A 26,283-nucleotide genomic window follows, 5' to 3' on the forward strand; every position below is an offset into this window, starting at 1 on the left:
CTTAAATATATACGAGTATAATTAACCTTTTAGAAAAAGTTTTTGAAGTGCCCTCTCAATTAATAACAACTAAGCTGTGCCTTTTGATTTGATTAAACAACTGCAATGTTTGCACGTTTCACGCAATTGCAATTGCAATTGCTTTACGTTTTCCCTGTAGTTTATCAAAAAATAATCACGTAAAATTCTTCTAATCACAGTTTCCAAATCTTTCATTTCACCTCCTCCATCTATGTTCTTCCAATGATCAATAAAATGAATTTTTAAATATTAGCTGGTAACAGAAACAAAATATCTACTTTAAAATTTATCAAAAGTTTCATTCCACCTCTTTATAAAAAATATGGTTTCATCTCCCAGGGTTGTCTAATTCGTTTGAATTCACCACTTTATTTGCTCAATCATGATTACTAATCCAAAATCAAACAAATTGCAAACATTAGATTGTGAATTAGCATTTCAAAATGACTGATGAAGATTAAAATTCAGCACATTCCATTAGGGTAACAACAAAAGGCTAATTGCTAACATTTTCTCGACACATGAACCTGCCTTGGACAAATCTCAAGTGAAATATTTTAAAGAGATTGGCTACCCTACTCTACTCCTTGGAGGTTATGACGAGCAATCCCAGTGCGCCAATCAGCAAGTACTGCAAGAATCCATAGGAAGAAGTCACAATTCAAGGACCGTGAACACATAGTTTAATTTTCTTCACACTTCTCATGCATCAATTTTAATGTGCAATATTATTTTAACGATCAAATTAGGATACTAGCATCTACTAAACTGTTGCACCTAAAGATCAATCCAACTTGTATGTTTTTTTTTATGTTCGGACAGTGTGTACAAGTCTACAAAACTGGTTTAAAAAAACTAATGAACAAGTGTCATGATATAAGACATCCTTCACCCAAGTTTCTTCCCAGAGAGTTAAGAGTTGGATTAATGGCCAATCCAATAAAAAGTGATTAAATTAATCTATTATTATCAGTGATATAACTGTGAATATTTTTAGCCAACAAAGGGGTAGGATCCACGAACATGATTTGATGGTGATTAATTGGAAATGCAAAATGTATCATGAAGGTCCAGGGCAGCCACTATGTTAACATTTGCTATGTTCATATCATCCATGAGTGCAGGCAGGAGTTTCAAAACATTGAAATACAAAATACAGATGTCCACTAAAAGTCGTACCTTAATTATTGGCTTTTCAGTCATGATGATTGTCACCCAACCAACGTAGGGTAAAAACCTGTTGAGAATGAAAATATCAATGAACATAGCAATTAAACAAAGTTCAAGAGTACAAAGTCCAAGAGTATAACAAAAACCATAGCAAAATGAGTCTCACCCTACAGCTCGACCCATAATGTGATGTTGCTGGAGCCAAAGCTGTCCATGAGCATAGAGAAGTCTATCATCACCAAAGTTATTATCCCCTGAAAGTTACACCGAAATTTATTTAATTTTACACTCCTGAATGGTCCGATGCAAATATATGGATGTATCTATAAATGTTGCCTCTGAGGTCAAATGGCCTTTTAAAAAATAATAAAAATATATATGTTGAGAATAGAAAAAAAGCATGTTTAGCTTATGTCACAGGAAACTGAAACTGGTTGACTAAACTCACTTCCTACAAATGAAGAACTAAATTAAGAGAAAGTGAAGAACGTACTGTCAACTTGCAGATGTAAATTATTGGGTACTCGAGTTTGAAAAATCAATACCTTTAGTCAGAATATCAATTTCTCCACTGTCCTCTCTCTCGTGGACCTGAGTATGGGCAAACAAAAGATCACAACAACATTCAGTAATTAAATCCATACTACTATTGAATAAAGTAATGATAAAGGCTTAGGCACGTGAAAACTCCAGGATGATATTAAATATTTCACCAGAAAGATTGTCATACAACTATAACGACAGGTAACAAATTTCTTGATATTGTTCTGTTAAATTAATGTCATAGCAAGTGCAGATGAATACATATCATTCAGGTAACAAGTTCTAGTTTACTCGCGACTTAGTGGTTTAGTTTTGCCAGTTGACTTTCGGTGATTCTGAATCATTTTGGCTAACTGGATTTTCCACAATTAGAGCAGATTTTCCATGATAACTAGCACTTAAATGGATTAAAATCGTAAATCTTAGTTGATGGCTGGTATCTTTTCATCAATTCTTCTCTTTTTTTCTTCCCAGTATCCACCCGAATTGATCAAGTTTGGTGAGCATTTATGCTAAAAGCTTAGGCTATTATGAAAAGGTTTGATGTACATAATTTTTATTATTAATAGACCTCCCTATAGACTAACATGTGAAAACCCCACTTTATTTAGTGTATGTTAGGTAAGGATTATTTGCTAAAAAGATTATACTTTCAAAAGCTTAACAGAACTACCGACATCTAATAGCAAATATATACTTATTTGAATTCCTAACAATTTCAGTGGATGTGACAAAGCACTAGTTCCGCAATTAATACAATTTACATCAAAATCGTATGCAATATCATGATGATTTAAATAAAAAACAACAAAAGGATGGCAGAGGGAGGATATAAAGTGTGATGGCATGGCGTATGACCTAGAGTTATTGCTTGAGGGTATGCCATTCACTTGACAACAGAAAGAGATTTAAAAGTAACTTACAAGTATATATATATATATATATCTTCTGCGGTGAGTGGATGAAACCACGTGGAGAGGAGGGCATTTTGATTTTATTTTTTTATGCGGTGAGAAGGGGAGTCATGACACAACAGTAAAATTCTTGCCATGTGACAAAAAAGTCACGGGTTCGAATCCCTCTTGCAAAAAGCAGGATAAGGCTGTGTACAATGAATCCTTCCCCGAGACTCCGCATGACAGGAGCTTCGTGCACCAGGCTGGTCTTTTTTTTATTATTTTTTATATGGTGAGTGGATGAAGTGACGTGGAGTAGAGGGCATTTTGACTTTTCACTTCTTTTCCCTTTTGAGGGTTTTGGAGGGCTTGGTCTTAGGGGCTCGGTGGTGGGTGATGCTAACACTGACATTGCCTCTTCTCCTCTCTCCTCTCAGATGCTCTTCCGCTAGCGACCACACAATTCCAACGAAGCTAGCTCTGTCAAATCCCTCTCGTGATCACGCTGCCCATGAGTCGATCCCATTGGATCTCCTATTCCCTAGTTCGCAGCTTGTGCCGACCACAACACCACAAGGACGCCCCATCGCAACCTTCGGGTGCCCCCCAACAGGGCTGCTGCATCCTAAAACGCACGCTGACAGCACATGCGCCGCCTCCCTCTCCCTCTGAGTTCGTCGGCACTCCAATAGTCGCCCTTCAGCGACCGCCGCTGGCTACCCTTGACCTGCTCCAGCGCCGAGGGCGTCACCATCGCACTCCACGGCGCACCATAGTCGGTCAGTCGCCGCCTTCGCGCCATAGCCAGCCGCCACACTGCCACCTCAACCGGGCGCTGCCTCCGTTTCTTTGTTCGTCGATGGCCACTATGGCCCCCGCACCTCTTCTTGCCCTCACAATCGTTATAACGGTTCCCCGCACCAATTCAACAGCTGTCATTGACTTTCCATCTTGTGTCGCTGCCTTTCCGGCCTGTGTGCCTCTATCGTGTTTCGGCCTACGTGCTACTTGTTCCAGCCTGCGAGCCACTATTGTTTCTGGACTTTGCATCATTGTTGTGTTTCGGCTTGTGTGTCACTGCTATATTCCGACCTTCACGCCACTGTCATGTTTCGGCCTATGTGTCGTCGTTTTCAGCCTTCGCACCGCTATTATATTTCGGCTTGCGAGCCACGGTTATGTCTCGATCGCTAGATCTCTCCGGTCCTACGGCTTCGCACCGTCTCCGGCTCTTGCGGGCCTAGCATGCTTTTACATTCAGTCTTTCATTACAATACTATTTATCTGTTTCATATACTTCGTCGGATACTGACTTGTGCGTCAAAGTGGAAGGCCGAGGCAGCTCGGTCTCCGCCTAACGCTCCATCTACAATTTCCTTTCTTCTAGTGGCCTTGCAAGCACCATTGTTGACGGGAGACTTTCTGGCACTTAGTCTCCTCTTTTTGATCTTTCCTAGAAGCTCCCCCCCCCCAAGGGTTGTGGTGACTTGGTCCACATTCTGGCCACATCATCGACAGTCCATCTACTCAGCTTCCGCACGGGATCAAAATTACTCAGCTTTCATTGGGTTGTCCCCAATATAACTAGTATTGGTTAGGTCAGAAATCAAATCTTGCAAATACTGACCTGGTTGCCATATACACACTTGCTCTTGAATTTGATTGTATTCTTCTTCATCAAGCTCCAGTTCTTCAAGGGTGTGAGCTGCAGGTATTATTTGTTGAGTATGAATAGTGGTGACATTTTTATAAAATGTTACCTCGTTGCCTTCTATTCGTACTCCTCCATGCATAGCACGTATAAAATTGCAACCAAGAATCATGTTAATATTGCTTCCCAGTGTAAGGGGGAATGCGTAAGTATATGGTATTCTGAATTGATGATCTCCGATCTTCATATTACCATATTTCAGTTTCTTATTGGCTATTGTCTTTGAATTAATACCACTGAAATTGACAACAAAAGTGTTATCTTCAATTGCAAGGGGAGGTATTGATACCTGGTCTATACAGCAGGTGGTGGCTCCCGTATCAAGAATTGCATTTACTTTGAAACTATCTATCCCTGGGATGGATAATTCTACCACCAAGTTGAAAAGGCCATTGGTTTTAAGTTTAGGTTGCCTTGCCTCCTCCATAGAAAACACCTTTTCCTTGCCAGTATCAATTAAAACATGCAAATCTTCTTCACAGAATTCTTCATCTTCTGGAGGAATAGGTTCTTTTTCTGGATTTCCCAATCTTCTCTTAAGATCTTCATTTTCTAATTCCAAGAAGTCAATTTTGAGTTGGAGCTCTTCATTTTCTGTATCAACCTCTAGTTTGTCAGCCTGATGAGCTCGGATCATTTCTTCTTGTTTCAGAGAAAATTCTTTCTTCAGAGATTCTATTTGAAGTTCTGCTAATGCTTTAGCACTTGTAACCTCTTGCTTTAACCTATCCATTTCTGCCGCTGCCCATGTAATATAATTCTGTTGTTCTTGAATCAATGTAGTAGGAGAAAATGGAACAGGGACTGACCTTTCTACAGGAATGCTCATATCAAAATAGTTCCGAGTGCACATACCGCATGATGTTATTTTGCAAATATTGCAGTGCATTCGGTGTCTTTGCATAGTTTCCCTTTTGCAACATGTACATTTGAGATAAAGAGATGTTATTTCCTCATTTATTTCCCACACATGGCTGCAATCATGCTGTAGCTTTGAGACCTTTACCATAGGCTGCCATCCTTCTGTCTTTCCTATCATATAGGAATTTGTTTGTTCGATAAAAACAAATAAAAATTCTTGATTAAGGATGGTGTTCACCTGATGATCTTCTACTTCTGATATGCTAAAGATAGCATCTGATGGTTCATCGCCTTCTTGTACAGATAATATCTCGTAATCGTCGGGTATCTCCAATCCTTCAAACAGGGCTACCCTTTTTGTATTCTTGTATTCTTTAGGGCAATCTCTTGCGAAGTGCCCTTCCTCTCCACACATAAAACACTTGCATTTCTTGTTGCGAAGTAAATGTTTCTTCTTCTCCACTCTCGCATGAGTTTGGTGGGGCTTGCCTTTATATGTTGCGGATCTTCTCAGCCCATATTTCTTCTTTGGGTCTTGGTAGTATCCAGGGATAGGCATTTGATTACAGAATGATAAATCCTTCAGAGATCTACTGAAGGCAGCTTTCTTGCATTCTTCCTCAAGGTATTTATTTATAAGTGAAAATTACCCTAGGATGTATTCCTGTGGTATTTCCCTGATATTTTTCCTCGAATGCTACCTTTATTCTTCTACCCAATTCTCCAGAAAGCTTCAGCCAAAATTTCTCCGATAATTCTGGTCCAGTAAAAAGTCTTCCTGTCTTGCAGCAAGATTCATATAATCTATTAGGAAAGGAATTAAATCTTTTACCTGAGGACAAGTCAGCCTTTCCAAATTTCTATAAGCTTTATCTTGCATATCTGTGGATCCTTGGAATGGATCTTCTAATAAAAATACTCTTCGTATTTGAGAAATGATATTTTGAGTTCCATTCCGACCATCACGTGCATTGACCAACTCTTGGTATTCATTAGGATAAGCCATTCGCCATTGAATCCAAGTTAATCGCTCTGTTTCGCCTAGTAAGTTCTCAATATATTCAGCCTTGTCTAGGGGGTCTGTAAAATTTTGCAGAGCTACCACATTCTTAGTTATTGCTTCCCATCTTAAAAACACATCTTCTACCCGGTGTAATTGAGTAGGAAGTGTAAGAATTGCCCCAGTTGGTTGTTGAGCAGATGGCAAATTCCACCATTCAGAATCTTCCTTTCTTTTAAATTTATTTTTAACTGAGGGGGTAGCCATACTCACAGGTTCCTCCTTTAAGGGTCTGTTGGGAGGGTATCCTACAGGATTCATTGTAACATCAGCAGGTGGCCTGTAAGAAGATGCTTCTTGAGAATAAATTTGTTCCTGTAACTGTTGTAATCGTGGGTAATCTGTTACCCATTCTTTCATAATTTCAGAAGAAACCCTGGAGGTGGTACCAGAAGAAGTTGCTGCTGCAAATATTTGCTCTTCTTTACTCCCACCATCTTCCGTGAACGGATTAACAAATTCGTCATTAGAAATGGGATATTCAGTGACATCCTGTAAAGCTAGATACTGTAAATAAGTAAGATAGTCATCTTCATCATTATCATCTTTTGTAAGCATACACAGAAACTGTGTAGATGAAGAATCTTGTGAGGATTCTTGTATTAGAGGCATAGAATCAAGCTCAGCTTGTAACTGTCGTCTATATTCTCGTGAACTTCTTAGTAGCCTAGTGGTCATAGCAAAACTTCGTTCCATTGATGGAGGTCCATCTAATAGATTAAGATAAGCCTCTTCTTCATAAAATTTATGTTGTTCCACTGCATATTCTCTGGCTTTCTTCTGCATAGCTAATAATTGTTCTTCAGGAAAAGGTGTAATGGCTAAAGGTGAGATAACCTCTTTCTGCTTTAACTATTGGTTGCCTTCATTAGGTTGAGGACAAGCAACTACATATTCATGATACTCTGCTGCGTAGTCTTCATCACTGCAATAATAATGACAACCATCACACCTAGGATTGGCTTTATTGCTAGTGCAAACCTGTTTTGTTGTAGAGCCAAATCCCAACATTCCTCTTGAAGTTGAACCCAAAACTTCAACCTCTCGTACACTTGGTGTAGATATTCGTTCCAGTATAAGTTGAGCTATACACTCCTGCTTTCGCAAAAATATGTCATCATTTGTTGTATTAAAAGCCATAATTTTTACCTCGCCTCTGTAGTCAGAATCAATGACTCCTCCCATGATAATTATGCCTTGTAATGCAGCACTTGATCTAGGGGCTATTCTGGCATAAGTATTTTGAGGAATTTGTATGCAAATACCTGTTGTCAGTAAAGACCGTCCTCCAGCAGGTATATCTTGTGCATGTGTAATAGAAATATCATACCCTGCTGCTCCTGATGTTTGTCTTTCAGGGAGCTTGGCTAGTGATGATATTCTTTTGACTAGCAATTCATCTTCAGGTCAGATCCTTAGCCGATCTATTATATTCCCCCGTACGACCACAGGATCTGCTACAACTTCCCAATCATAGAGTAAAGGCCTAGCTCCATGATTAGAGACTAGGACCCTAGATCCTCGATGCGAGATTAGGAGCACAACACACCGATGCGACACTAGAAGCACAGCTCTCCGATGCGACACTAGGGGCACAACTCCCCGATATGAGACTAGCGGTACAACTCTCCGATCAGGATCTAGGGACCTAACTCCCCGATCAGGGACTAGCTTCACTCTTCAATCAGGGACTAGGGGCCCAACTCCCCAAATCAGATATGCTATAGGCTCTGCACCCTTCATCCATGGGGCTCTGCATCTTCTTACAGCTACAGGCTCTACACCCTCTTACTGCTATAGGCTCTGCTCCCTTATTTTGCTACGGCCTCCACTCCCTTTGACATCTAGGGCTCATACTATTCTCTTCGACTCCATGGGCACTTGGGAGTCGAGGGATCGACACTATCTCTCCCCGACTTCGCGGGCATTTGGAAGTCAAAGGATTGACACTATCTCTGACTCTATGGCATTCTGGAGTCTAGGGATCGAGTCAGATCTTTAGCCAATCAGTATCTTATTTTTTCTATTATGTTCTCTCCCCAACTTCGTGGTCATTCGGGAGTCGAGAGATAGAGCTTTCTCTCCCCTGTTCGGAGATGAGCTACGGCCACCGATCTCGGACCAAACTATTGTCACTGGTTTCGGACCGGAGTATCGTCACTGGTCTCGGACCAGAGTGTCTCACAGGCTCCATGCCCGCTCGGCTCACAGGCTCACAGGCTCCGCTCCGGTTTGCATTCAATTCATGGGCTCCGCTCTCGTCCGCGTTCAACTCACGGGCTCCGCCGCTCAGCTCACGGGCTCAGGTTTCGCTCCTGTTCATGTTCGACTCATAGGCTTCGCTCCTATTCATGTTTGACTCGGGCTCCGCACCTGCTTAGCTCACAGGCTCGAGTTTCGTTCCTGTTCGCGTTCGACTCATGGGCTTCGCTCTCGTTTGCGTTCGACTCACGAGCTCTGCACCTGCTCTGCTCACGGGCTATGCTCTCGTTCAACTCACGAGCTTTGTGCCCACTCATCTCACGAGCCCCGCTCTAGTTTGCGTTCGACTCATGGGCTCTGCTCCCTTCAATCTCACGGGCTCCGCGCCCACTTAGCTCACAGGCTTCGCACCCGCTAAGCTCATGAGCTCCGCGCCAACACAGCTCACGGGCTCCGCTCTTGTCCATGTTCGGCTCACAGGCTCGACGCCCGCTCGGCTCACGGGCTCCTCTCACATTCACGTTCGACTCATGGGCTCTGCTCCCGTTAGCGTTCGACTCATGGGCTCCACTCCTGTTCAAGTTCGACTTACAAGCTCCGCGTCCACTCAACTCACGGGCTCCACTCCCGTTTGCATTTGACTCAAAGGCTTCGTGTCTACTCAACTCACGGGCCTCGCTCTCGTTCGCGTTTGGTTCACCGGCTCCGCGCCCACTCGACTCACAAGTTCTGTGCCCTTCAATCTCACAAGCTTTGCTCCCTTCGATCTCATGGGCTTCGCGCTCATTTAGCTCACGGGCTCCACTAGCATTCAACACATGGGCTCCACTCTCGCTCGGCTCACGTGCTCCGCGCCCCACTTCTTCTTGGTTGGCTACCGCCAATCGGACGGGCCCACTTCTCGGCTCTGCCAAACTTCCACAGCACCTACCTGGCTCGCCGCTCTGTCGGCACCTGCCTTGCTTGTCGCTTGGTCGACACCTGCCTCACTCGCCACTCCACGACGCTCGCCACTCGGTCGGCATTCGCCTCGCTCGTCACTCACACACGCGCTCGGCACTCATTATATATCTCCGCTCGCTCAACACTCATCATATCACCACTTGCTCAGCACTTGCATATCGTGGCTCGCTCGATACTCATCACATATCGCCACCCGCTCGGCACTCGCATTTTGTCGCCGCTCTCCGAGCATTGTCTTTCACCGCTCGCTCGGCACGACCATTGCTGCTCGATCGACATTGTTTTCGTCGCTCGCTTAGCATTCCCACGGGTACTTGCTCGACATTATACGGCGGGCCCAACGATTTGACTCTATAGCCAAGAGTGATTCAGCCTTTACGATAGACTGTCTAGTCAGTCGGCTTGCGCCTTCTTCGACTAGACTTAAAGAGTAGGCTTGTGATGCAGTCAGTGGATGAAGCCACGTGGAGAGGAGGGCATTTTGGGCTTTTCACTTCTTAGCGATGCCTTAGTGAGGCCCTCACGCACACCGACCCGACACTGATGTCGCCTCCTCTCTCCTCTCAAATGCCCTTCTGCCAACGACCATGTAGGTTCGGTGAAGTTGGCTCTGCCAGATCTCCTCTTGTGATCACGCCGCCCATGAGTCAATCCCTTGGGATCTCCTCCCCACCTCATAGCCTCTACCAACCACAGCACCTGCAAGGACGCCCAATTGCAACCTTCGCATGGCCCCCAGCACCGCTGCCGCCTCCTCACAAGCACGCCGACAGCACACGCGCCACCTCCCTCTCCCTTTGAGTTCCCGGGCACTTCGACAACCACCCTTCAACGACCACCAGCAGCTACCCTCGACCCGCTTGAGCGCTGAGGGTGTCACTATCGCACTCCGTGGCCATCGCCTTCGGGTCACAACTAGTCACCGCCTTCGCGCCATAGCCGACCGCTGCCTTCGCGCCATAGCCGACTGCTGCCTTCGCATGATAGTCGGCCACCGCCCGCCACATTTCTGCCACAGTCAGACGCCTCCGTTTCTCCATTCGTCCCCCGCGCCTCTCCTTGCCTTCACAATCGTTACAATTGTACCCAGCACCAATCCGGCGGCTATCGTTGACTCTCCGACCTGTGTGTCGCTGCCTTTCCGGCCTGTGCGCCTCTGTCGTGTTTTGGCCTACGTGTCGTTGTATTCCGGACTGCGAGCCACTGTTGTTTCCGACCTTCGCACCGTTATCGTGTTTCGGCCTGTGTGTCGCTGCTATATTCTGGCCTTCATGTCGTTGTCATGTTCTGGTCTGCGTGTCGCTATTTCCGGCCTTCACGCTGTTATTATGTTTCGGCCTTCGGGCCTCTCTGGTCCTCCGGTTCCGTGCCGTCCTCCGACTCTGCGCTGTCCTCCGGCTTCGCGCTGTCCTCCGACTCCGTGTCAACGCCTTTGGCCCTCTCTTGCGGGCTTGGTATGCTTTTACATTCAGTCTTTTTATTATAGTAATTTTTATCTGTTTCATATATTTCGCCGGATACTAACTTGAGCGTCAGAGTGAAAGGTTAGGGCAGCCTGATCTCCGTCTAACGCTCCATCTACAATTTCCTATCTTTTGGTAGCCTTGCAAGCACCATTGTTAACAGGAGACCTTCTGGCACTTCGATCTCCTCTTCATGATTTTTTTTAGGGTCTAGCGATTTAGCCAACCTAGAAGACACCTCATCACCCTCCTCCCCCTCCAGGTCATGGTGATTTGGTCCACATTCCAACCACAACACCAACAGTCCATCTACTCAGTTTCCGGATGGGATCAATATTAAAAATGATAATAATAATAATAGGAGAGAAGTTTCATATTGAAAGGTAATGATACATGAAAAATCCAACAATTAAGGGATACATTTATGTAGATAGTGTCACATATTCACATAGTGGATAAGACAAGTAAACTATGCACTGTCCTTGACCAAATTGAGAAATCAAATGCATTTCTCAAAGCTTGATATCCAACAAAAGATGATAAACAGAGAAAGAAAACTAACCTTAATTACACGATGAACAATTGGAATTTCCCGTCCCTGAGAAGTATATGTAACTTAGATATACTACTGAATCACTTTTAAGCAAAATTAACAAACATAGAGGTACTCTATAACCAAAAATAGATTAAGCCAACCCAAATTTAGAACATGCTTAAAGAACAAAGAAAATAAAGCAGAAACAATCTTCTGAAACCCATTTAGTTAGAAAAATGTTATAGATATCTGCAGAATGTGCAGATCATGCAGCCAATGTATCTTTATAGAATTAGCATGAATGAATACAGAATGACAGTGACCATGGTAATGCCCACATTCACGATTGAAGCACTTACATCAACATTGAATACAACAATTTCCCCAGCTCTAATGGGATCCTTACTCATGTGGAGGAATAGAATGTCACCCTGTCACAATAAACAAAATGACATAACCAAGCTATGAACGTTTAAGAAGACAATTATGTCAGCAAACAAATGAAATAAATTAAATTTGCCATAGATAGGAATTTTTAACTGGAGCTGGTTTCCATTATAAGCTAAAGAACAATAATTGAACACGCTTGAGGATTCCTAAGCTAATATTATTTACTTAAAATTTATTTATTTAGTCTTCTACTCAGCTTATTTTGGCATTAAACTCTTTTTCCTTAAATAGTAGTCAAAGGCCTACCTTGTGAGGTTAACAAATTCATTAACCAAGATAGATTGGTAGGTAGCAATTTGGATTAAGCACTTTAAAGCATTTGAATACTAATCAGGTACATAGACTTTGAGGTTAACAAATTGGATGGCAAGGAACTAGTTAAAATCAAAGGCTTGATTAGAGTTCAAGATTCAAGGATAGATAGAATCCAAAAGAAAGAAAAAAAAATCCATTTAATGCAATTAAGATTAATTTAAAAGATGTATACATTACATGTCATATAATCGTGCATAGAATTTGTTGAGAACTCAGATCCATGTAGCTGAGTCTACATAGATGGGTCTAGCATGACTTATTGTTGTGTAGAAGATCAACTGTCAAGATTATATGACTTGCATAACCATAGGTCTAGTCTAGTTATCTCTAAAACTTGGCTCCTCATCTACCGCTCCCTTCCCTACCTATTTTTGGACACTGAAGTCTGAGATTTCAAATCCAACACTGATATCACTCTGTTGAACATGAATGAGAAATAAGGTGGCAAATCCCTAAATCTATATCCACATTGGATACTTGTACAATAGTCTGACTTTATAGCCATCCATGGTAATGTATCAATAGCTTTTGTTCTCTCTTTGACAAAATAAGAACAGAATTGCCTTTGGTCCTTCTGTTTGCTACTTTCCGCCATCAAAATCAACACCAAATATGATATCAAAGCCTTTTTTTTTTGTGTATTTTGAAGATGTAACAACAATTTAAGCATACTATTACCAGTCACCAGTATGCATTGTTGTACTCATGTAAAAATTGCAAATTAAATATATAACGGATTAATCAGAAAGTCCCTACTATCTGGTGGTAAGAATCCGGAACCCCATAACGAGGGGTCAACGCCACGGGGAGGTCAAAGGGCCCAGTGGCCCGCCGGAGAAGGACGAGCCGACCGGATTTGGAAGAAAGGGACATCTGGTAGTAAAAGGCACCCTGGTAGGGACCAGGGTTCCGACGCTCAATGAAACAGTACATAATGACCGAGCGGAGGGACGTGCCGCCCGGCCGACGCAGGGAATTAAGGCCGTCCGGACGCCGTTCTTCGCCCGGTCGGCCGGACGGACGTCCCGGCCGGGCGGTGGGTAAAGGAAGGGAACACCCTCTGACAGCCGTCAAGTCGCATGGCTACGTCATACTCCTAGTCTGGTAACGGGGTGTCCTGTTGTCCCATCGAAGACATGCTCGGACTGTAGCAGTATGGTGTCAGGTAAGCTCTCTGACAAGTGCATACCGAAGTATGGGTTGCTGACACGTCTACACCTCGGTGAACGTGCATTAGTTCTCTCCTCGCTCTATAAATAGAGCCTCTTACTTCGCCGCAGGTACGCGCAAGAAACATCTCTGGAGCCACCCTTTTACACTGTTTGCTTGCCTGACTTGAGCGTCGGAGGGTCGCCGCCGGGAACCTTTCCCGGCCCGACTTCTGTGCAGGTTCGCCGGAGCTTCGCGTGACCCGACGGAGGCCTACGCCATCGACTAGAAGCGCGCCACGTGCCCAGCGTCCTTTGGTTCGGCGATTCGGACAGGATCAATTTGGCGCCGTCTGTGGGAACGCTCCTGCATCCGATCGGAAACAATGGACGAGGCTGGACGACAACACATGGTGACGCTTTCAAACGAGGAACTCGACGCTCTGATCGAGACAAGGGCCGCCAAGCTCGTAGAGCAAAAACAGAAAGCCGCATCCGAGCGGCCGGAGCAGCAAGCAACATCAACATCTGGTGGCCGAGCGGAAGCACCACCTGCCACCGTCGCATTTCATCGGGCCCTGTTCCGCACCCCTGAAGCCGTACCAACTCACAGAGATAGGGGGTCTTCTTCGGATGAAATGCCTAGACGAGATGACAGGAAGGGGAAAGCCCCCCGAGCGGACGCCTCGCCTGAGCGGTTCAATCGCCAATTTTCAGAGGCTATTCTACGAGACCCTTTGCCCAAGCACTACATGCCTCCGACGATCGGCGAGTATAATGGGACAACCGACCCGGATGATCACCTGGGTAAGTTTGATAATACGGCAACCCTCCATCAATACACAGATGGAGTAAAGTGCCGAGTTTTTCTCACCACTCTCTCGGGATCGGCGGTTCGGAGACTATCGGACGGATCCATCACCAGGACTTCTGGACGACCTTCCTCCACCACTTCGCGAGCCTATCAAAAAACGAGCGTGAGCCTGTTCGCCATCAAGCAAGAGGCCCGGGAATCGCTTCGAGCTTACATCCAGCGATTCAACCAAGTAGCGATGGACATTCCAACGGCCACCTCGGAAACCATGATGAACGCCTTCACACAAGGCCTAGTGGATGGAGATTTCTTCCGATCGCTCATCCGAAAGCCGCCCCGGGATTATGATCACATGCTACATCGGGCTAACGAGTACATCAACGTGGAAGAAGCACAGGCGGCCAGGAAAAAAGAAACTCCAGCCGAGCGGCCTCCTCAGTCCGAACGGAAACAACATACCGCTCATCAGCTGCCCAGAGGGCCAAGGGCTGAAGCAATCCGATCCCCCCACGTCAGGTCACATGTGCAAGAGGTAGCCGCTGCTCGGCCCAAGCCAAAAAAGAGATGGACCCCAATGTTCTGCTCCTTCCACCGCACAGATACGCACAACACAAGGGATTGTCGAAGTCTTCCCTTCGTGGCTCATCCTGTACCTCGGAATGCTGGACGACGATCTCCCTCAGTCGACAGGCGACAGAGAACTCAAGAAGCCGATCAGACGCAAGCTGACAGGCCACGGCAACATTATCCCGATCGGCATCGTTCTCCAAGGCTAGAGAATCGCCGAGCGTCCAAAGAACGGTCTCGACCGTCCGTTCGGGAAGAAGAAAATAGAAGCAATACTTCCCGAGGCGAGATCAACGTTATTGCTGGCGGGCCGACCGGAGGAGACTCCAACTGAGCTAGAAAGGCAAGCGCCCGGCAGCTCCAGATTCATGCAGTCGGCTGTAGCCGAGAACGAGCGGAAGGACCCGAAATTAGTTTCGGGCCCGGGGACTTGGAAGGAGTTGAAGTACCCCACGACGATGCTCTGCTCGTCAAAGCGGTAATAGCCAATTACACTATTCACCGCGTATTTGTTGACACAGGGAGCTCAGTCAACATCATATTCAAGAGGGCGTTCGATCAGCTGCAAATTGATCGAGCCGAGCTGCTACCTATGATGACTCCGCTCTACGGGTTCACGGGTAACGAAGTCCAGCCGGTCGGCCAGATCCGGCTGGCTACCTCGCTGGGAGAAGAGCCGCTCAGGAGGACGAGAACAATAAACTTCGTGGTGGTTGACTCTCCCTCGTCCTACAACGTCATTTTGGGACGACCGGCGCTTAGCGAGTTCCGGGCGGTTGTCTCAACTTTTCATCAGAAGATCAAGTTCCCCGTGGAGGACCAAGTGGGAGAAGTACGAGGAGACCAGCTAGCAGCTCGGCGATGTTACATCGAGATGGTCCGAGCAGAGGCCAATTCTGCTCGGAAAACGCCCCGGGTCGAGGTAAACGCCATCACCGAAAAGCCACCCACTTTAATTTATGAGGAAAAAGAGGAAGTGCAGATTCATCCAACCCGGTCGGAGGCCACAACCTTTATTGCGTCCGATCCGGAACGTAAAGATGCTCATATCATTTGGCAAGAAATTAGCACTTTGATGCCTTGTAACATGGTTATATCAAAATTTATGAATAGCATATGACATTACAAGGAATAATGGAAGCAAAGAAAAGAGATTTCAACAATAGAATGAAAGAATACGATTTTTTTTTTTTTTCAAGAAAAGAGTGCAGAAAATAGCACAAGTTCAAGAAGGCTTACTCCAAAGATTTTATCCTTTATCCGGAATAGCCATGTGAAGACGATAATCAAATCCTACGCCGCCTATCAGGGCTATCACCAAGTGCCGCTCGCCGTGAAGATCAAGAAAAGTCAGCTTCGTGACGGCACTTATTGCTATAATGTGATGCCGCTCGATTGAAAATGCCGGAGCGCTTGATGAATAAGGTATTCAGAGAGCAGATCGGGCGGAACCTAGAAGTTTATGTGGACGACATTCTAATTAAGTCCGTCCGAGCGGCCGAGCTCTTCAAGGACATGGAAGAAACCTTCCGAACGCTGCGCAGGTATGGAGTCAAGCTGAATCCTCAGAAGTGCCTGTTCGGAGCGAAAGGAGGACGTTTCTGGGGATACATAGTGACCGAGCGGGGCATCGAAGTCAATCCCAGCAAGGTGAAAGCTCTACAAGATATGCCACCTCCAAGAAATACAAGGGAAGTGCAGCGTTTGACCGGTCGGATAACCGCTCTGTCCAGATTCATCTCTAAAACCGCCGACCGGAGCCTCCCTTTCTTCAAAATTTTGCGCAAGGCCACTAAGTTTCAATGGGATGAAGAATGCGATCGGGCGTTCGAAGACTTGAAGATGTATCTGAACTCTCTCCCGGTATTAGCCAAACCGACGGCGGGTGAGCCACTTTATATGTATTTGTCTTCAACCGAGCATGCGATCGGCTCAGCTTTAGTAAGGTCGAGCGGAGAAGAGCCTGTATATTTTCTTAGTCACATTTTAAAAGATGCTGAATCTCGCTACACTGGGCTCGAAAAGTTAGCATTCGCTTTGGTCCTCGCCGCTCGGCGCCTTCGCCCATACTTCCTGGCGCACACAATCGTTGTCAAAACCAATAGCCCGCTCGGACATGTGCTACTAAATCCAGAGGCATCCGGACGGCTCATCAAATGGACGACAGAGCTGAGTGAATTTGACATCCAATATCAGCCCCGCTCGGCTATCAAAGCTCAATCCTTGGCCGATTTTGTGACTGAGGTGCAGAGACCGGAGCCGGAAGCTATGTGGAGAATATATGTAGATGGATCATCCACTCGACTCGGAAGCGGGATCGGAATATTGCTGCTCTCTCCTCAAGAAGAAAAGATGCACTTATCCGTCCGGCTGGATTACAAAGCTACCAACAATGAGGCAGAGTATGAGGCCCTCATAGCTGGCTTGCAGGCTGCCCGGCATGTGGGAGCCGGTCGGATAATCCTCCACTCGGATTCGCAATTGGCTGCTCAGCAGCTCTCTGGCACCTTTGAAATCAATAGCGCTCGGCTTAAGCTCTACGCTGAAGCCTTTGAGAAGCTTAAAACTGATTTTAAAGAAGTTGTTGTCCATAAGATACCCAGAGCAGAAAATCAAGCAGCCGATGAACTGGCCAAGCTCGCGAGCTCAATAACGCCGGTCACCATTCAGCAGCCAATTGAAAAAGTACTGTTGGTGGCGCACGTCGACCGAATGGAGGGCCTTACATTTCCAAGCGATTGGCGGACACCCATCATAGAATTCCTCCGCTCGGGCGCCGCACCATCCAATGCGTATGAAGCCTGGTTGCTAAGAAGGAGGGCCGGTCGGTTCACACTTATCGGCGATCAGCTTTACAAGAAAGCTTTCTCGCGCCCGTTGTTGAAATGCGTGAGCTCGGAGGACTCGGCTTACATCCTCTAGGAAGTGCATCAAGGATCATGCGGGGGGCATCCGGGCGGACGCTCGTTAGCCAAGAAGATCCTCTTGGCCGGGTATTTTTGGCCAACTTTGCAAGCAGACGCCGCTCGGACAGTATCTACATGCCTTTCGTGCCAGAAATATCACAACTTCTCCCACCAACCGGCCGAAGAAATGAAGGCATCCACCGTTTCATGCCCGTTCGATCAATGGGGAATGGATATTGTCGGTCCATTTCCGATGGTGACCGGGCAGAGGAAATTTTTGCTAGTGGCGGTCGACTATTTTTCCAAGTGAGTGGAAGCCGAACCGCTGGCGAAGATCACCGAGTAGATGGTCAAAAAATTCATCTGGCAACACATCATCTGTCGGTTCGGCATCCCTCGCCAATTGGTTTCCGACAATGGGCGGCAATTCACAGGCAAGGTGCTAGAGAACTGGTGCAAAAGTTACAGCATCGAGCAACATTTCACGTCCGTGGCCTATCCCCAGAGCAATGGTCAAGCCGAAGTAGCCAATCGGGAAATTCTTCGTATTCTGCGCGCTCGGCTCGACCATTTAGGAGGGAGTTGGCCGGATGAAGTGTATGGCGTCTTGTGGGCCATCCGAACGACGCCGAAGGAAGGGACGGGCACCACACCGTTCCATTTGGTGTATGGCGGCGAGGCAGTCATTCCGGTTGAAGTCGGCGTTGAGTCCGTCCGGATCCAGAGCTATGATGATGGGAACGCCGAGCGGAGGAACATGGAGCTGGATTTGGTCGAAGAGGAGCGAGCTAAGGCGTCCGTGCGACTGATGGCATACCGGCAGCGGATGAAGCAGAACTACAACCGCCGAGTAATCCCCAGATCATTCCAGGTCGGCGATCTCGTCTGGAAGAAAGTCAAGCCTGTCGGCGACGTCGGCAAGCTTGAAGCTCCCTGGGCGGGTCCCTTCAAGGTTATTGAAAAACTCCGCTCGGGCGCTTACTACTTGGAGGATGAGGACGGGCGGCAGCTGGATCGACCGTGGAGTGCAAATCATCTCCAGCCCTATCGAGTTGGATGAAAGGTGCACGATTGTAATTTATTCTGGTGTATATGCTAGTCGCCTATGTACTTGTAATACAGGAAGCAAAAAGATGAAAACACATTGAGCATTCTCTGCCGAACGGCTTACTGCGTGAAGACCCCTTGCAGTTCGGCCTGGGCATATAACTTATCCGAGCCAAGCGCTCGAATAGCGAGGCCCCCGAGCCGATCGGCCGGGAGGTTTATATCCGAGCTGGGAGCTCGAGAACGAAGACCCCCGAGCCGATCGGCCGGGAGGGTTATATATTTAAACTCGTAAGCGAATGACCCGTGCTGTTCGGCCGGGCATAAATATTGTTCGAGCGCGGGATATGATACGAAGGCCAAGGTCGCTCAGCCTGGTAAGGAGTTAGCCTTGAAAGGCCGACGAGCCCCGTCGTTAAAGATCGAGAGCCGCGCCGACCGGCTATAAATATCCGCGTCGTCGAGCTCCGACGTTAAATATCGAGAGACGAGCCGGCGTCTATAAACGTCCGAGCGGAAGGCCGACGAGCCCCGTCGTTAAAGATCGAGAGCCGCGCCGACCGGCTATAAATATCCGCGCCGTCGAGCTCCGACGTTAAATATCGAGAGACGAGCCGGCGTCTATAAACGTCCGAGCGGAAGGCCGACGAGCCCCGTCGTTAAAGATCGAGAGCCGCTCCGACCGGCTATAAATATCCGCGCCGTCGAGCTCCGACGTTAAATATCAAGAGACGAGCCGGCGTCTATAAACGTCCGAGCGGAAGGCCGACGAGAGCCGCGTCGACCGGCTATAAATATCCGCGCCGTCGAGCTCCGACGTTAAATATCGAGAGACGAGCCGGCGTGTATAAACGTCCGAGCGGCTCGCATGCGAAAATCCAGCGAAAACCTCTTTGAGGTGAGGCGCGAAGCAAAAGATGGTTAATCGGAATGGAGAAGGCAAACAAGCGACGTCTGCGTGCTGAGCGGCTGCTCAGTCGCATGATGAAAGACATTAAAGACAGTTCATGTCTGGCATAGCGAGGTTCCGAGCGGAAGAGTTTTAAAGAACACATAGTCGTGATGGGGGAAAAATTTCTTGCTAAAATAAAAAGTGAAAGGAACAGAAGATTATCTATTATGCAAGCCAAAAAAGTCATTACAGAGATAAGCCGGGCCGAACGGCGGGAATACAAAAAAGTTTATAAAAACGCTCTTCACACATCAAAATCAAAAAGAGCGTCGGGGATGGTGTCCATCACGCTCGCTAGATCCTCGGGGGGATGGTCAGCTCGGCAGGCAGGTGACCTTTGGTCTTCAGATAGCCCACCGCCGCCTTGATCGCCTCCTCGAACGTGAGGGATATCTTGTCGGTGAACTTCTCTCCGAAGTCTTCCGAGCGGAGGAACGCCTTCCTCACTTCGTCCGAGCGGGCCGACTCCCCCTCTTTGTATTCCTTGAGCGTGGCGTGAGCGGCGTCACTGGCGGCTTGGAGCTCTTTCAAGTCTCCATCGAATCTTTGGAGATCCGCCGAGCGGCTCTCCTTCTCGGTGGTCAGCAAGGCGTCCAAGTCTTTGATGCGTTGCTCCAGCCCCCTGATCTCCACCTTCATCCGGTCCATATCATCGATGGCCTGGAGCTTCCGGATGGTCGCCGTCTTGATATCTTTATCTCGTTGCTTGATCATCGCTTCAAGCCGGACGACCTTGCTCGCCAAATCGTTAGCCCTTTTCCGTTCGGCGTCCAGTAGTTTTTTGGCCTTCTCCAGAGCGGTCGTCGATTGCCCGTTGCCCCCCGCAGCTTTTTTCAACTCGTCCTCCAGTTCGGCCAATCGATCGCTAATAGCGATCTGCTCCACCCAGTTCTGCCAGCAAATGTGCGCAGGTTAAAAACATAATTCGAATATGCCAACCAAGAAAAGGAGAACATACCCCGGTGGCCTGTTGTAGGTTGTTGTCACCGAGCTGCCCGGGAGTCATCTTGGCTATTCGACGCCGAGCATCTATCCAAGCTTGTGCAAGAGGGCCCGTCAGAGTAATCTGCTGCTCGGGGACCACTGGCCGATCAGCAGGAGCCATGTACGCCTCTGAGGGGAGGCGCAGAACGGTCTTTATTAAATTCGAGCCGCTCGGCTCGCTCTGGGAAGCACCGGCCTTGCCGGTGGACGAGGAAGGAAGCTCGCCCAAACGCCTGATACGGCGCAAAGTTCTTGAAGGGCTGGAGGGCGGCACCTCCGAGCTGGCCCTCGGAGAACCCTGAGGGGTCGGGGTACTCTCGAGGGAAACCGTACCGGACAGCACCGGTACATCCGCGCCCCGCTCGGGTTGTGGCTCGTCAAATGTAGAGGCAAGTGCGGAATCCGGTCGTCGACGTTTCCGAGTGCGTAGCGGCACATCATCGGCCGAGCGGTCCTCCACCACGGCTTGTGAGGAGGTTCCTGCGCCCTCGGCCTCATCGAGGAGCGGGGCGGGTTCGAGGTGTGCAGGCAGCGCGGTGTCGCACCTTCTTCGCCGGGGTCAGCCGGAGCAAGGCCCCGTTCGGCGGCCTCCTTGCTCGTCACCGCCTCAATCTGAGCGGCCTTCAATTTGAGCCTCTCGGTAGCTTTGGCGCGCCACATGACTTCAGCTGCAGAAGCAGAAAATAAATCAGTTAGAACATAATAAAGGGGGAGATAAGGGAACTTACTCATGCTACAGGGCAGATCGGCTGGGGTAGAAGACAAGCCGAATATATGCATTACTCCCGGAAGGAGCATCTTGTCAATATGATAGCGCTGACCGACTAGCCGTTCGGCTGCATAGAGATAGTCCGCGTCGCCTCTAAACTTGCCGAGCTCCGGTTGCGCGGGCATAGCCGTCTACCACTTGGTGCGGAAAGTTGGCCGCTCGGGAAAACGTATATAGAAAAAATGCTCCTTCCAATGTTTGTTAGAGCTCGGCATATGATCAAAAAGGACGAAGCCTATCCTAGACTGGAAAACAAAGGTACCCCACTCGGCTTGCTTGGGATAGTAGAAGTAGTGGAAAATTTTTGGGGTTAAGGGGATGCCGTTCAGTTTGAACAAAACTATCACTCCGCTCAGCAGCCTAATAGAGTTAGGAACCACTTGACCGAGCGGAATGCGAAAATAGTTGCAAACTTCTAAGAAAAACTTAGGGGGTGGAAAACGCAGTCCGGCCAGGAATTGGTCTCGGAAGAAAAGAACAGTGCCGGACGGCGGTTCATGAGGCCGATCGGCCGGCGTGGCTAGCACTATTTGATGGTCGGTCGCCTCATCAAAACGGCTCTCCATGGTCGTATACCACAGACCCGGAGCGCCGCCGGCCGACTGCGAGGTGCTAGTCATGATCGAAAGACAAGAATGCAGGATAAAAAAGGAGGGTTCAAGCAGAGAATGGAGGGAAACCAACTGAAGGGGACGAATAACAGAAAGAAGAAAACGTCGAGAGTAAGAAAAAAGGTCTTACAAGCGAGGGAGATGGTCAGAGGAAGCCGTATGGTCGCCGGAAAGCCTGAGCACAAGGTTGCCGGCGAAAGAAGGAGCAACAGGGTGTCTGGAAATGAGGAGGATGAAATGCGGCGAGGAACATGGGTCGGGAGCTTTATATGGACGACCGCCATTATTGTCCACCGTCCGATCCAGGTCACGGATACCCAGATCATCATCCAGCCGTTCATTTCGAACGGCGGCTGTCCCATCGGAAGTGACGCCACCGCCATACGCTGACAAGCACACGATCGCCACGTGTCAACGGGATATTGGCCGCATTTAATGAGCTCCCCTTATCGTGCGCAGTGCACGTGATAAATAGTGGGGGGGGAGCATTGGACATGGATTCCGAGAGAAGCACAAGGCACGGACAAGACACTGCCGAACGGATGAGCGTCCTTATGCCCGGCTGAGCGGACTAATGCAAGGGTCATGGCTCAGTCAGATCGGCAGTCCAGTCAGTCGGACTTCGCCTCCTTCGACTAGACTCGAGGGGGAGGCAAGTGATCCGGTGGTAAGAATCCGGAACCCCATAACGAGGGGTCAATGCCACGGGGAGGTCAAAGGGCCCAGTCGCCCGCCGGAGAAGGACGAGCCGACCGGATTTGGAAGAAAGGGACATATGGTAGTAAAAGGCACCCTAGTAGGGACCAGGGTTCCGACGCTCAATGAAACAGTACATAATGACCGAGCGGAGGGACGTGCCGCCCGGCCGACGCAGGGAATTAAGGCTGTCCGGACGCCGTTCTTCGCCCGGACGGACGCCCCGGCCGAGCGGTGGGTAAAGGAAGGGAACACCCTCTGACAGCCGTCAAGTCGCATGGCTACGTCATACTCCTAGTCTGGTAACGGGGTGTCCTGTTGTCCCATCGAAGACATGCTCGGACTGTAGCAGTATGGTGTCATGTAAACTCTCTGACAAGTGCATACCGAAGTATGGGTTGCTGACACGTCTACACCTCGGTGAACGTGCATTAGTTCTCTCCTCGCTCTATAAATAGAGCCTCTTACTTCGCCGCAGGTACGCGCAAGAAACATCTCTGGAGCCACCCTTTTACACTGTTTGCTTGCCTGACTTGAGCGTCGGAGGGTCGCCGCCGGGAACCTTTCCCGGCCCGACTTCTGTGCAGGTTCGCCGGAGCTTCGCGTGACCCGACAGAGGCCTACGCCATCGACTAGAAGCGCGCCACGTGCCCAGCGTCCTTTGGTTCGGCGATTCGGACAGGATCAGTAATGTATCAATAGCTTTTGTTCTCTCTTTGACAAAATAAGAACAGAATTGCCTTTGGTCCTTCTGTTTGCTACTTTCCGCCATCAAAATCAACACCAAATATGATATCAAAGCCTTTTTTTTTTTGTGTATTTTGAAGATGTAACAACAATTTAAGCATACTATTACCAGTCACCAGTATGCATTGTTGTACTCATGTAAAAATTGCAAATTAAATATATAACGGATTAATCAGAAAGTCCCTACTAAGCATCTTGCATCAAAAGATTAATATTTCAATATGGAAATAAATTTTTTTTGGTTAAACAAAAAAGTCACAGTGACTAAAAGGAACTCACCCTCTTGAATCCTGGTTCCATGCTTCCTGAGAGAACGACCACAACGGGAGACTCACTTCCAGTGACACACATCAAGCCTTTCCATATGATGAGGGCCGACGTCACAATCATACCTGGAAGAAACAACCGCCAATCGACGCATCGGATCGAGAGGCGAACCAATTTCAATCCCACACAAAAAAAAAAAATACCACACTTTAACTTCCAAATGTCAAAATTCGAAGAGAGAGCGAACCCTAGTGATCGGCATCATCTCGAGGAAAATACAAAGAATTAAGAAAAGAGAGGGCGAACGAACCGAGGCTAACGATCTGGTTGAGGACCTGCCTGATCTGCAAAGATCGGATGGATTCCACGCCGTCTGCAACCCAACCCATTTCCTCTCTCACTCTCCCTCACTCGCTTCCTCGCTGCTGCTTCGTGCTCTCTCTCTCTCTCTCTCTCTCTCTCTCTCTCCCCTTGAGGCCTTGCGGCGACACACCGTCAACCCAATTCGCCTCTTCCAATATTTTAACACTCCTGTAAAGTTTGCGGAATGGTGCAGCCCAGAGCAGGATCAAATCACCCCTGAACCGTTTCAGGGGTGATGTATCCTAAATTTAAACAGTTTTCGTAAAATTTTGATAGATCATGTTTGTATACGTAGTTAGATGTACACGTGGCGATTAAATAATATAATTATTAAAAAAATAAAATAATTTCTTTTTTATTTGTTAAAGAAATAGATAAAAGCTATTATTATTTCTTTCTTTCCTTTTTATTATTTTAGGGAACAAAGTTTATTTTTATTTATTTTAATTTAAGATTATTTTTAACGAGAAAACATTTTATTGTTCAAACTTCAAATATTGTTTTTTATTTTAATTTAATATTTTTTTCTTAGAACTTTTTCTTTTCTGTTCTTGACTTATAAACCCTAAATTCTAAACTTTAAATCCTAAAACAAATAACAAACAAAAAAAATTGAAAGAGCAAGAGGTTTGAACTAGATTGAAAGAAAATCGTGCAAAATGGATGGTACTAGATAGCTCTTGTGAAGAGGTGTCTAAATCTACTCTTGGATCTAAATTTTAAGTACCGACGACAAAGTTATCGATGGGTAAACGTGATGATTAGAGGTGGCATGAAAGAGAAAGATCTCAGTTAAACAAGTGAGGGTCGGGAGGTTAGTGAAAGAAGATCCAACTTCTTTCTAATATTTCTTGGTGCTCCGGTGAGATTCTTGCTTGCGAGCAACCCTCAATCATGGTCGGAGGTGATTTTCTTCTACTTCATTGGTAGGAAGGGGGTTTTCGTACTGCTGTGGGTGTCCTCCATGGGCTGTAGGGGACTTTCTTAAGGGTGTTTAGAGGCCTAACCATTAAGGTAAGTAATCATATACAATCTCCTTTCAATTTATAGTTTTGACTATTTTTTGCTTTTCCAATGATTTTCGATTAACTTCACCAGCGCTAGCCATCCCCTCCGGTCAAGGGCTGCCCCTCCCTTCCACGGCTGTGTTGCCAAGTGGTTGGGGGAGGTTTGGAGGCTTCCCACTCACTAGCAAGTTGGTCCAAGACAACTAATGCAAGATTCTCTCATTGGACAACTTGGGCGGTGAGTTTCTTTCCCAAGGTACAGCTAGTTTTTCTCTCAAATGGCAAAGAAGAAAAGGAAGGGGAAGGGTTCTTCCGGTAAAAAAAGAACCTAGGGAGGTGGCAAATCATGCTGATGAGATGGATCAAGAGTCCTATGTGGCAGAAATAGTCTAACTCAGGTTTTGATGAATGATAAGTAAGTTAAGTTAGATATTTTTGTAATCTAATGCATTTACCAAGCGTGCAGGGATTGACGAGTCTAGGGGACCTGACATCATAATGAAATTCAACTAGGTCCGAGGACCTGATAATTAGTGCGAAGCTCAGATAGGTCAAAGGGTCGACCTGATATCTGGCGGGAAGTTCGGTTGGGTCTGTGGGGGCTGATAGCTGGTTGAAGTCTAGTTGAGTCTACATACATGACAATGGGCGTGAAGACCTGGTGGGTTAAGAGGCTAGTCAATAGATTGTGAGTTGGTAAGTGAAGGTAAGTCACTGAAGGAGAGAGTTCCTGTAAGGACGAGTCCAAGTTTAGACTTTAGGTGCTAGTCAAGTTTAGGTCCATTTTGGATCCTTAAACTGAGACCTTGACTAATTCCTGATTTTGGAAGGACGTGAACTAATTATTACTGCTTATTAGTACTGTGTTACTTTGTTTTGCAAGTTAGATATTTTAGTATTGGACTAACATATTTTGCAAGACAAAAGGAGCACAAAATGCCTCGAGTGAACAATTCTTGAGACGCCTTCAAGAGCTTTGAAGGCGCCTTGAGTACTGTTCATGAAAGACGTCTTCCATCGAATAAAGTCAAACTTCGTTGACGATAAGGGGCTAACTGTTCGAGATCAGATTTTATGCATTGAAGGCTCCTTTAACGCTATGGAAGGCGCTTTCCACACTCTATAAAGGAGCTGCTTGACCAAGGCTTCATCATCAACTCTTCTACAAGCTTCTACGCATCTGTTTGAAGTTCTGACTGCTCCGGCTTCCCATTG

General features: G+C 47.0%; 1 protein-coding gene across 1 annotated transcript; it reads right to left on the bottom strand.

Annotated features, from left to right (window-relative positions):
* Positions 1-428: 428 nt before the first annotated feature.
* On the bottom strand, positions 429-24,220 carry LOC121996654 (signal peptidase complex catalytic subunit SEC11A-like). The gene is made up of 8 exons (XM_042550689.1): positions 24,009-24,220; positions 23,711-23,823; positions 11,785-11,856; positions 11,453-11,488; positions 1,737-1,782; positions 1,358-1,445; positions 1,201-1,258; positions 429-652 (listed from the first exon to the last, which is right to left on the bottom strand). The coding sequence occupies exons 1-8, from the start codon at positions 24,085-24,087 to the stop codon at positions 602-604; spliced, it is 543 nt and encodes a 180-aa protein (XP_042406623.1). The 5' UTR covers positions 24,088-24,220; the 3' UTR covers positions 429-601.
* Positions 24,221-26,283: the final 2,063 nt, after the last annotated feature.

The sequence above is a fragment of the Zingiber officinale genome, chromosome 6A (genome assembly GCF_018446385.1).
Source record: "Zingiber officinale cultivar Zhangliang chromosome 6A, Zo_v1.1, whole genome shotgun sequence".
Lineage (NCBI taxonomy): Eukaryota > Viridiplantae > Streptophyta > Magnoliopsida > Zingiberales > Zingiberaceae > Zingiber > Zingiber officinale.

What these genes read in the sequence shown, in the direction of transcription:
- LOC121996654 (XM_042550689.1), bottom strand. Translation starts at nt 24,087, where the DNA reads ATGGGTTGGGTTGCAGACGGCGTGGAATCCATCCGATCTTTGCAGATC. An exon ending in TTGTTGTATTCAATGTTGAT is followed by an intron (nt 11,489 to 11,784) that starts GTAAGTGCTTCA and finishes TATACTTCTCAG; the next exon opens with GGACGGGAAATTCCAATTGT. An exon ending in TTGTTCATCGTGTAATTAAG is followed by an intron (nt 1,783 to 11,452) that starts GTTAGTTTTCTT and finishes GCCCATACTCAG; the next exon opens with GTCCACGAGAGAGAGGACAG.